We start from the raw sequence: 12,884 nt of genomic DNA, 5'->3' as shown, positions 1-12,884 counted from the left end.
ACACACACACACACACACACACACACACACACACACACACACACACACACACACACACACACACACACATCTAAGGCTGAGATTACAAAAGCCTTTGTCTGTGTGCTAAGAGCAGAGCAGAGGAGAGACCTGGGAATGATTAGTGTTTAGAGGCTCGGGACTTGACTGATTTATGTAGAAAGTCTCAAAGGTGAGTTTTTTCTTCTAATTTAAACACAATCACTAAATCCACCTCCCCTCGCCCCCCCACCCCCAAGTATTCAGTGTCACGCCACAGACGTTGGAATGCCTTGTGATCATGGTGCACTTGTTGCACTCAGACACGAAACTTCAAAAGGATTTTTTTTTGCATAGCTCGGATTCTAAACAAAAACTACAAAAGCTAATTCAGACATATTGGCCATATGGTTTTCTGCGGAGCTGTTCGTTAACATAAATCCAAAAAAAATTTGTGTGGGGGATTAATGAAAGACATTAAAGTTGAAGAGATTAAGACCGCTGTAAATAAAGAAAAAARTCAGCTCTTAAAAAAAAAGATGTCCTGATCAGCAACACAGCTAGAGTCCAAACCTGCTCACTGATGGAGGCAGAAGAGATTTTGAGGGGAACCCGGTGTTATTTTGAGACTGAAGGGAAGTTAACAGGGCTTCGCTGTCTGTTTCAAATTGGTGCAACCCTCCCAAAATCCCATGTTGTCTTTGCTTGCTATCCAAGTGATAATCAGTCCCATTCTCACTTAATCTCCTCGCTCTATAAACACGGCCAAAAACAGTCAGCACAGAGACGAGAAATTATTACACAAAGATACACTTTTTAAAATTTAAGATCCCATCATAACCCTTTTATTTACACTGCGAGCAAACCTCCCTTGCTTAGAAACCACCATATAAAAACAACAAACAGACTGACACAGATGCGGCACGGTTCAAATTTTATCAACAAGTTTAATTTAGATCGTGACGATCACAGCGGCGCAAACTCTGCCTCAGCTTCTACCTTTCACTACGAAGGGTGTGGAGGAGAGAACGCACCTGTTTCTGGCTCTTTGCCGGGGCTTCTCTTCGCCCGCTGAGTTCTGCTCCTGTTGTCCTGCGTGGCGTGGAAGTCGCCATTTCTGTGCAGTAACCTCTCCTGGAAAAAGGACACAAATAACAAAAAAAAAAAAAGGGACACAATGAATGTGGAAAACTGCGAAGAACCTGAGCAAGTTTGAACAACAACTGCAGTGACGCCACCTGAGATGGACTCAAACTGACAGATTTCATTTTTTAAAAGGAAACACATGTTATGAGTAGTCGCTCTATTCTGGTTGGATATTGTTTGCAGGGAAACAACTTGGGGCATTCGAAAAAGAACATTCACTTGTGGCCAAGTTATTGTGTGTCCCATCGGGGCTGTAACTTATCCTGTAACCCAAGACGTGCTTGTCTGTATTTGAGACCGTCACCTGGCCAGGGCTGCTCTAAAATTCACATTTCATAGAAAAGAAGGACGTGAACTGCGGTTAATCCGAGAGCAATACCCATTCATGTGGCACCTGGTCCCAGCCCTATTCAGAGTTGGCATGAATAAGTAAAAAAAAAAGTATAAGAAAGGGATCTGATCTAGCTGATTTAAGATCATCCTGGCGTACAGGGAAAATGTGCCAATAGTTGGCAGGTGTTGGCCTGCATCTGTTCTTATATGACCTACATTCTCATGAACTCTAGAGCTGGATGTGCTTGACCTGACATGACCAATGTGACAGCAAAATGTTTTGTGCAAAAGTGTAAAAAAATAAAAAATGGACACTGTCCAATTCAAGTCTGGGTAGTCCAACCAGTTTGTGATCACATTTTGGAGGATGGCCAGAATCTGATAAGACAAAGAGACCTGGCACTAGAAACACAGCAAGACCACCCAAAGCCTTTTGTTTGTTGGTCATGCTCATGAATGTCAACATAAATAATGGCATCGGCTCAAAAGGCCATAAAGACAGCCAGACAACTGGGTATTCATTTCATGTTTTGACGATTGAAAGCTCCAAAGCAGCGACAAGTGCAGCACTTATCGTAGATCAAAAGATATTAAAGCAGATTTTGACCTTTTTTCTTTTTTTGGAACACTTTCCAATTGGGCATGAGATCACATACTCGCCATTTTCCATCTGTTACCCTCAAGTAAACACAGTTATGAAAGTCCCAATGACAAGATACACCCCTCCCTCCTTCTGAAAGCAGCGTGAACTCTCAGTGCCTCTTGGTGTGGTTTGGAAGCAAAGCCACTGACAAACCCGAAGAAGGCAGACACAATAAGTTATGTCTCCAGCTTTCTTTTTACCATATATCTCCCTCCTATCCCGTTCCCTGAAAAGTGAGGGATGGTCTGAATCATGTCAAACATCGCTCCCCACCAACATCATGGACGGCCTCTCCAGGCAAGTTCGATGTAGTCAACATGACCAGGTGCCAGCCACGTCTGACCTTACGAGCACAGGAAATCCAGCCCAGTGGATAAATGTGTGTTGGAACGCTTTATTGACACTCAGCTCCTCCAGATGTTCCTGCGAGCAGCAACACTGGCTGTTCATTTGGTCTGCAGGTGCCTCCACATCTCCTCTCCAGCTGTTGGCATACAGAGCGGGTGAGGGAAGGGAGGGGGGCCGAGTTTTTTTTATTTTTGTTCGTACCTCTCAAAAGAATTCTTGGTGTATGTTCAGCCATATGGCTTTACACTTTCGTCTGTTCTGACAGCCAAACATGATTCAACAGCCAATTTCTGGCTCGAGATTTAAGCCCCGGCAAAATGACTAAAGACAAACAAGCGCAGGCTACTACAGAAAGTGCTGCAGCTGATACTGTAGATGAAAGTGGAAACATTATCATTTTCTTAATTAAAATAGAAAAGCTCTGCAAAATGTTTTCACACTCTTTCTTGYTCCATTTCACATCATTAGAACCTTTACAGCCTTCATGCTCTTCAAAGGMGCGCAGAGTTACAGTAAATCAGGATGACAACGTGTTGGTATGTATGCCAAGTGCCAACTATTGAGTAAACCATTCTTTTTCAGCACAAAGGGGAAAATGCTATTAATTAGAGGGCTTTCAACTCTTCAAAGTGTGTGTGTGTGTGTGTGTGTGTGTGTGTGTGTGTGTGTGTGTGTGTGTGTAGGGGGGAGTGGTTGCCATTGCAAGCAGTGGATGAGATTCCCCGTTGCTTCGTGAGGATATGACTAAAATTCAGTTGCCTCAGGTCGTGCAATTTGGCTATCACAAGATTTCCTTTTGCCTTATTAGCGCCATCGGAACGGCCCGCATTCTCACTAATCTGAGCGCTCTCGCTAAAAAAGAATTTCTCCATCATTTATAAGATGATAATGAGGACAGAAAAGCTACAGATGTTTTCCGTGAACCACCGGGACTTCTTCTCTCGCATTTCTACACAAATAGTAGACGTTCAGCTCGCGGAAACCCTTTCCAAATCTGGCCTTACAAAACTGGAAACCCAAGAGCGCTTGGGAAAAACAAAACAAAACAAAACAAAACAAAAAAAAGGTGAGGTTGCAAAGGTGAAACGGAGGGCTGGTGGCTGCGGTTGCACGTCGGGTGCCCATCACTGCTGCACAGGCATTATTAACATCAGCGGCATGCATACTCCTGAGAGCATATTGCTCCCTAATACTCCCATGATTCACGCTCCTGGATGACAGCGTGTTTTCTTTTTAAACGTCTCACAAAGAAGTGTGGCCTTCCCTTAGCCAGCACCTGACACCCGTTTCTGTGGAAAGCCATGTGTTTCCAACCATAACTTAAGTAATTTAATAACCGTACGCAGATCTTGTCATCTAAAAAGGGCCGTGGAGCGCAACTTTGGGGTGGGGGGGGAATGTTAAAATCACACGTTGCAACACTTGCTGGCAAAGCGATTCACAGCTGAACGCCTTGAGAGAATTTATTCTTTTGCTGGATGTTTAGACTTGGCGGCCCTACGTCATCCGTCTGTCAGGACGATTCAGGCTCGTTGTGGGAAAGTTTGCCGCTTCGTATCGGTGAGGCTTTTTTTTTAACCTCCCGCGTTTCGTTCTTTTACTCATTTCTGGCGTAAAATCTGTGTGCCACAAGTGTGACACGGCTGTTTCAACCAGTCCTGAACGAAGCACAATTAACGCGCCATGCGACAGCCCACCCCGACGCCTCGGAGATTGTATGAGAACTTTTGAGTCCCATCAAACTGAGTTTTTTTTTTTCTTTTAATAGCTGCTAACTAGACTCCAGATGTTGCAGCATCTGTTCTCTGTGAGACTTTGAAGCCGCAGATCAGAGGAGAGAATTATTTAATATAATGAAAATGTTAAACTGAAGAATAAAGCTCTGTGGACGATTCCTTGTGACAGATTCCACTCACGGATCACAGGTGAACTGAGGCGACGCTCGCCCTCCCTTTACTGCTCCAGGATCACACTGCCATCAGAGGTTGTTAGAGTTATGCACACACACCTGGGTTTTTTACTGTTGGGAACTGCGCGGATCTGCAGGAAAGCTGGCATTAACTGCCTTGCTCAAGGGCATAACGTCTAAGGTGTTGACTGCTTTTTCCTCACTTCTCGGGCCCAGATCATAAATGACCAGATCATCTGTTTTGATTAAGAAGCAACGAGACAGATCTGACAAAAGTGGGAAGGTTTAGGTGGTTCTTAACTCTTAACTACATTCCAGCAAATGAAGGCATGCTTTGATTGTTTATCCAAATTTCTGGAGATTTAAATATTTCCCTTTTTTTATTGCATCCTGTAAATGTCTCAAAGTCTGACAGACAGCATTCATCACTGTCTTAGTTTTCTAATTACTTGGCTACAACAGCTTTCTTTCCCTTGCTTGAAAAGGCGGCATGTGTTGGTCAAGATGAGCAAAAATGTAATAAAACAGGGTCAAACCTGTAGATGCAGGGATTTATGCTTCATTCCATGATTAAAACATCAAAATCAAGGTAAAAACAGGCCATTGAAGTCTTTGCATTACACTAAACATGTTAAAGGCAAAGGCTGGTTCACCCCAAAGATCCGGTGCCCCGGCACAAACAGAGCAATGTTGTATATGCTATTAAGTGCCAGGAGGACCGCGACCAGTTAGACATCGGGGAAACAAAGCAGTCACTGTTCAAAAGAATGTCCCAACACAGACGAGCTACATCTAATGGCCAGAAATCTACAGTGTTCACTCATTTACAGGCCAGCGGTCACTCTTTCAGAGGATGTTCTCATTCTTGATAGAGAGGAACGCTGGTTTGAGAGAGGAGTAAAAGAAGCCATTTTTGTGAAGAAAGACCATCCATCATTAAACAGAGGTGGRGGCCTCCGTTTTCAGTTGTCCCCCTCCTACAGCGCGGCTATTGCCAGTATCACTCCACCCCCTGTTAACAATAGGTGTTAATTAGGAGTCAACGATAGCCATGTGATGCGAGTATCAGTCAAATGGAGGCAGGGCTTAAAAGCCTGAATTTTGCCTGAAACTCTCAGACTGAAGAAGTCTCTTGGAGGAGAGACGAAACGTTTCATTAGAGAAGAACCCGTCCAGAAGACCTATACAATTTTTTTCTTTTTGATGTTAAGACATCAATTGAAAATGTTTTTTTATAGAAATCAGAGCAGCTGATGGCTGATTTATAAAGCTAGTTTTTTATTTGTTAGTTTTGGAACCACAGATAGACAATTTATGATTCAAACACAACACAATGTACATTAATTTTATTTATTTTTTACCATATTTTTAAAATAAAAATGGCTGGGGAAAAAAATTGAGCCAGTGTTTGTAGTACAGTGTAAATAGATTGTAGCAAAAACACATGCTCAGAATCTATTAAAATCCTTTGATTCTAACATGAGATTGACAGATTTTAATTGGCCAGCTGATTTTAGCTGGCAGATATTGGCCACTTTTAAAAGAAAATCATCAGTTGTTCATGCCAGAATCATTTGCCAGGTACAAAAACGAAGATGCAGCAGCAGCCGCTACAACCATCTTCCTGTAGCCCACGTTAATTTATTTAAAGTGAAAATGCTCTTCAGTGTATACATTTTAGGTTTCCTAGTTCATCTATGGGCTTTTAATTTTATGTTTATTGAGGTTACTCAATCACTGTTATACTTTGTTAAATAAATAAGAGAAAAGAAAAAAAAATTAAAAACAGGTCAATCTTTACTCAAAACCATTCATCATATTTTACCTGCTTTTTCCTTCTGAGTTGCTGGTGCCTATGCCCATCGGTCACTGCGCGAGAGACCGGGTACATTCTGGACGGACGGCAAGGCCCCCCACAGGGACACAAACGAGATTAGCAATTTTTCACACTTCACTTCAAACCTACGGACAATTTAGAGTTACCCATTAGCCCAACGAGCATGTTTTCAGTACGTGGAAGGAAACTGGAGTACCCGGAGAAAACCCACACCTGCACAAAGAGAACATGCAAAACGTCCCACAGAAAGGGATGCGACCTTGCGACGCCCTCACTAAGACAGTTCTACCAACTGCGGCACCGAGCCACCTGCTCAAAACCAATTGCCGGTTATTTCTGCAAAGACAGCACGAGCCAAAGCTGATGGAGTGAAGTTACCGTAAAATTTCCGTTAACTTCTTTCTGAGTCAAAACAAATCACCCTCCTGCTGTGAAAGAGTGTCAGATCTGACATCAGTGTGCTGCCCACGCGTGCTTTACTTTTAACCGATTAAGCACGCCGAGGCACAATAAAAACCAGCCTTATAAATTGGGTGACTAATCTACGTTTACGTTCCAAGCTGAAAATTTTATTTTCTTAATCGATTCCCTACAATAATCGGCACAGTTTCAGCTGCGCACACAACAATTTCCTATCGGTTCGATTTAGAGAACAGCCAAGCAAGACAATTGTTACTTTTTCCCTACAATTACATTTGGATGCTACTTGTTTAAAAGTTGGATCTTTGTGACCAGCTCGGCTGAAACTAATCAGACGCACAGTAAACAACATCGTGAAGACATCCACACCAACTGGCTTTTCTTCAAAACACAACTCGACCGCACAAAAGAAAAAAAAAAAGAAGAATCTATCCACCGTAGGCAGGCTCACAGCCACTAAATGATGACAAATCCCACTTGTTTCATGTTTGTCACGTCAGATCGTACGCTGATGTGGTGTGGAGTTTCCTCGTGCTTTCCTACACTTGTCTGTTTATACCTGCACATCACATCCAATTTCACCGTTCTTGCTGAGGTGCCTTTGATGGAGACCTGCGTGGAAAAAAAAACGTCCAATAAACAAATTTTTTTTTTAGCTCTACAAGGAGGGGGATCTTCAAAGGAATCGCCTGAAAAAGCTTACAAGTGCGGCCGCTGCGTCTAAATGCCACATGCTCCTGTTTCTCCAACTATGTAAACTGTGGGATGTGTAATCAGAGTTGTTTAATGCGGACATCTGGCAAGGACAGCATCACAGCACTGTTAAATATTTACAGCTGGGCCACAGTCGTTCACCCCATGAAGCGTCACCATCTGGGCTCCAACACAGGGCCCATCTACAACACGGGGGAAACCACTATCTAAAGTAAGCGTAGGAGAGGACACGCAGCTAAATAAAAAGGCTGATCTCGTGAGAGAAAAATGTTACGGAGAAATACGAGCGRTGGATCTCATTAATGTTTCCTACAGAGAAATAAATGCCTCTGTACTGGAATAGAGGGAGAAAAAAAAAGTATTCCTCTGAGCGACTATCAAGTTCTGCACAAACTAAATGTCCGGCCCACACAGAGGATCGTTTTCACTGTGAAAAAAGGTTACACAACTGTTGACAAATGAGCAAGAAACCAGAAAGCTGAGGTCCCTTTTTTTTTTTTTGGTGCGTGCGCTGATTAAATTAGGGCGTGCGTGTGGTGGGGTGCAGGAGGGGGCTGTTGCCAAAGCCACAAGACAACACCACGAGAGTTCAATCAAGCCTGCTGCCAGAAAAAAGAAAACACATGTGAGACGAGACTGGCCCCGCTCCAAGTACCAAAGTGCCCCCATCGAAGTCCTGATGAATTTACATCAGCGCCCTCTGGGCTTTGCACCTGCTGGTGATCAAGTTCATTTGCCGTCCACCTGTTCCAGCACGCCGACTGACCTGTCTCCGGGATTCCAGCTGGGCACCTTTCCTTATTAAAAAAAGGGGGCTCAGAGAACCAGACTAACTGGGTTAAATGTGGCTAAATTAAAACAGAACAAGTCAACTGAGAGTCTCCACTTATAAAGAAACAATGCCACACTGGAGGAGTCTACCTGAGCATGTTATCTTTGGCCAGGTGACAGAACTACAGCAAATCCTCGCATCGACTAATGCAGGAAGTGCAAATCTGAACTGGATAGAAAAGCAGAGCTGAAACAAGTTTTCTAACAGGTTACTGTGAAATTAAATGCCCGGGAACAAGCCAAGACAGCGCAAACACACAACCTGACAACAGGTGTTCTGTCCATTTGTGTTCCCTCTTTAAACTCTTGTTTTAAAAAATGAAACTAAAACATAATATTTTTTGACACTTTTTCTGTTTATTTGAACTGATGGCTGCCAATCTACAGGACTGGTGTGGATCTCTACAGGGAACACAATTTGATACAACACCTGTGGAGCAGCAGCACTAACAGGAGGTGAGAGGACCTGACAGGAAGTTGTATAAAACGTTCCGGGCCACTGGCTAATTTCAGCCAGCATTTATTAGGAAAAAATACAACTTTGTTGTTTTGGATAGAACACACCAAATTATTCATACACATACAAATGTAGACACTTATAAATAAATGCGTTGTCCCAACCAGGAAGTGTTACAAGGGGACTTTTAATCACTCGTTTATAATGCCTAGACCCCCATATCATTTCAAAATCTAAATGTTTTAGTTTGTTTTCTGCTTTGATTYGGAAAAACTCTGGAGAAATGTTTGGCATGCTCTGTCTGTGGGGCTCCACAATGTGTTCATGGTGTTATGCACATAATGCAGGACTTGATTCCTAATTTTCAACATTTGATGACTTTTAAATCCTGAATGGATGGTCCAATTTAAAAAAAATATAATAAAAATAAAATTGTAATCAGCACATAGAGCCTTTCGAGCAATAGTGATAATAATAATGTAGAAGTAACAAGTAATAATGACCTTTTCTCAGTGACAGAATGTAGAGTTTAGTAAAACACGTTATCACAAGCTGTCAAATAAGCAAAACTCCACATTAGAAGCCCCAAAGCTGGACTTTAAAATAAGAGAATACAGAAAAAACAGGGATTCAACCAGATTCTCTGCGGCTCTGATGCACATTAACTTGAGTCTCTGCTTAACTGCAAGTTTGATTGGTCTTTTTCCTCATTACATTTAACGATTTATTGTAAAAAAAAAAACTACTTTGCTTGGCTTCCAAAGTTGGTGAACTTTCACGACAAGTCCACACAAAGACTTWTTTGGAAGCATAATAAGTAGCAGCAGAGACTCGATCTGTCAGAGATATTATGGGCCGGATAAAGTGTTACCCGATTTGGCCCGCGGGCCTTAAGTTTGACACATATCGTTTAAGGGATTTTAATAATTTTTTCAAACCAGTTTTTTTATTATTATAATTTTTTTTACCTCATGACCCTCTCCACCTCGGCTTCTGCCGGAGTCCAGTCTCGGGTTTCCGGGCGGCGGTAGCAGCACCACCGCCGGGTCAGCCAGCTCCCTCCCGGTTCGTGTCACCACAGAGTCCCGTTTCTGGTGTGTAATTTCCCTCTTGACTTCGGAGCGCAGGTCCAGGTAGCAGACGAGCGTGACTGCGTGCAGGGACAGCGACAGCAGGAACAGACCCAGGAAGACGAGGCTGGTGCTCCGACTCGCCCGGCACTTCTTGTTGCACATCACGCAGGAAGCMGCTTCGGGCATCAGCTTGTCCGCGAACATCTCCGCGGGGGAACCGCCGTCGCATGCCATAGTTGGACGGAGCGCGCGAGCAGGTACGCCTATCCTTATCTCGGCATAATCAAGCTCGTGAGTCGCGYGCGAGCCCGGGCAGTTCATTTACGTGGAGACGCATAGGTGCAACACCAAGCAGCAGCAGCAGGTCACCAGCAAACTTCTTCCAATATCTGTAGTAACAATGAAGAGCCGCCCACCTCGTCTCTGATTGGTCCGATAGAGGCTTAGGATTTAAAGAACGCAGCAATTTAGCGACACTCAATGGAGGAAAATAGCAACTGCAACTCGTTAGGAAACTGTATGCACCCCATGGTTCTTTTCTGCTTTGCAACAAATWTAGAGGGGGAAAAATGCTATTAAGAATAATCACCTGCTACTGAAAGGCAATGAAGTGTGTGGGTTTAATCACCTGTCTGTKGGCAAAAATATCTCATGAACCAGTTGGTTTTAATGAAACACATAGGAAACAATCAGCATTTGTACACTTGCAACCAGCTAATTTATATTTAAAACACACAACTTACTTATAACTCCTAAACCTAAAATTATCCTCTACACATAATATGAGCACTAACAAATTACACTATTTTTGTTCAGTATTTTTGGCATTATTGGGATCATCCTTGTTGGTCTGTTAGCAAATGTCCTGATGCATCTCAGTAATCCAGGTAAAAAATCAAAAAGAAAAAAATTGTATAGGTCTTCTGGACGGGTTCTTCTCTAATGAAACGTTTCGTTTCTCCTCCAAGAGACTTCTTCAGTCTGAGAGTTTCAGGCAAAATTCAGGCTTTTAAGCCCTGCCTCCAKGTGACTGATACTCACATCACATGGCTATCGTTGACACCTAATTAACACCTATTGTTAATAGGGGGTGGAGTGATACTGGCAATAGCAGCACTGTAGGAGGGGGACGACTGAAAACGGAGGCCTCTACCTCTGTTTAATGATGGACGGTCTTTCTTCACAAAAATGKCTTCTTTTACTCCTCTCTCAAACCAACGTTCCTCYCTATCAAGAATGAGAACATCCTCATCTCTGAAAGAGTGACCGCTGGCCTGTAAATGAGTGAAAACTGCAGAGTTCTGGCCATTAGATGTAGCTCGTCTGTGTTGGGACATTCTTTTGAACAGTGGCTGCTATGTTTCCCCCGATGTATAACTGGTCGCAGTCCTCCTGGCATCCTCGATAGCCTCGACAGCCATGTGATGTGAGTATCAGTCACAGGCAGTGCTTAAAAGCCTTAATTTTGCCTGAAACTCTCAGACTGAAGAAGTCTCTTGGAGRAGAGACGAAACWTTTCATTAGAGAAGAACCCGTCCAGAAGACCTATACAATTTTTTTTTCTTTTTGGTCTGTTAGTAAAGATTTTCCATAAACAATTAGGCAAAGTTCTATAAAACTCTCACTAAGTAATCATTAAATGTATGTTTATAACTGATCAATTTTCGAAGCGAGTGTCATTCAACATGGCTGCTTCAGCAAATCAAGCTTACCCAATACAAAATTGGCTAAAATTTAACATTAGTTTCAAGATTTGACCAAAACAATTATAAGTTAGTTCTGACATAAAAGTCAGTGGAAGACAGGCAGGCAAGACCTTTCATTTTTACATTTAATTTGATTAGTTTGAAATCGTCTCATGACCAACCAGCTTAGTGTTTAAGAACCACAGTGGGGTCTCGACCCCAAACTTTGGCAGATGTTGCGGTTTGAATAACGGTGCCAGGAGTCATAGGGGCTGAGATTGTGAAAGCGAGGTTCTAGACGTGGACGCTTGTCAGCACCGAGTCCTGGCTTAACCTCCCTGAGAGTCACTGGGGTTTGCATCACTTCATGCAACAGTGTGACTCCACCACCATCAATACATCGTCTTGACACAAAAATAACGACTGCAGCCTCGCGAGTAAATAAACGACGCCACATAAGCTCATTGAGACGGTGTCATGGTGAATGTGGGCTGTAAACAAAGCCAAAGGTGGTCCCGGGCAGCGTCAGAGTGTGCCACTTTGTTGTGTGGTTGTCGTGCAGCACCTTGAGGCAGGGAAACGCATTCCGTGACTTTCTGTCAGCGATTCTTGGACGCGAGCATTAGTGAAGACGGGTGGTCACTGGTGTAATGCATATTGTTTGCACATGTGTTTTAGGGTCGGGACATGCTATTTGTCACTTTGTTTGGCACTTTGGGTTTGTTATGTGGGTGGCAGCTCATGGTTCCTGTGTGAAACGGAGTTTTAAGACCCCGGTAAATACTGCCTGGTGTTGTTGCTGATGGAAGAATAAGCGCTTCGTGATTATAGGATCATCACAGAGTGAAAAACTACTGCAATGGCTGTTTGTAAACAGACTGCAAATGACATATTGGACTAACACAACCACATTTGTCTCAGTCAAGGCTGAACGCTACGAGAACAGGCCCAGAGGAGAGGCCGTGTCACGCTGAGGTCAGCGACACTTTGTGTATAGCAACATGAAATACTCTGAACATGTGTCGTTCAGCTGGGCGCAGGGAGCGGTGCAACATTAATGTCAACCAAAAGACTGCTGAGGACAACACTTTGACAAGACTGACGGCCTAACATGTGTTCATGTACGTATCGACTGCTATATTGTTTTGCCAGAGCTTTAGACTAAAGTCTTTTGAACAAAACTTTTTATTTTGGTCAAACCAACCAAATAACATTTTACGTAGTAACTCGCATGTCCGTGCATTATTTCTTAGTGCTTAGAGTTTTTGTTGTGGATTATTGATGTGAAGTTTGAATCTTTTTATTGGTTCGACTTTAAATGAACCACTCACCAAAAACAACCTAATTTTTAAGTGTTTTGATTCATTTGAGCGCCACTCCCGACACCCACTGATTCATTCATTTTAGAAAAAAAAAGAGTTATGAATTATTTCAGTGCATTCTGAAATAATTTGCCGTTTGTAGACGTTCAGAACTGCAGACTTTCAACTC

At 43.0% G+C, this 12,884-nt stretch overlaps 1 protein-coding gene across 2 annotated transcripts in view; it reads right to left on the bottom strand.

Moving 5' to 3' along the window:
* LOC106515970 (ectodysplasin-A) overlaps window positions 1-10,116 on the bottom strand; it is a 13,521-nt gene extending 3,405 nt beyond the window's left edge. For both annotated transcript variants that reach the window (XM_014006070.1, XM_014006071.1), the window contains exons 1-2: window positions 9,604-10,116; window positions 1,032-1,131 (exon numbers count right to left, since the gene is read on the bottom strand). In XM_014006070.1, the coding sequence (XP_013861524.1) occupies window positions 1,032-1,131; window positions 9,604-10,029 (526 nt within the window). In that variant the 5' untranslated portion in view covers window positions 10,030-10,116. The remainder of the gene's footprint in view (window positions 1-1,031; window positions 1,132-9,603) is intronic.
* Window positions 10,117-12,884: the final 2,768 nt, after the last annotated feature.

Source organism: Austrofundulus limnaeus, unplaced genomic scaffold (genome assembly GCF_001266775.1).
Source record: "Austrofundulus limnaeus strain Quisiro unplaced genomic scaffold, Austrofundulus_limnaeus-1.0 Scaffold34, whole genome shotgun sequence".
In the NCBI taxonomy this organism is placed as follows: Eukaryota; Metazoa; Chordata; class Actinopteri; order Cyprinodontiformes; family Rivulidae; genus Austrofundulus; species Austrofundulus limnaeus.
The sequence above is the reverse complement of the archived record's forward strand: the minus strand, read 5'-3'. Positions and strand labels throughout refer to the sequence as shown.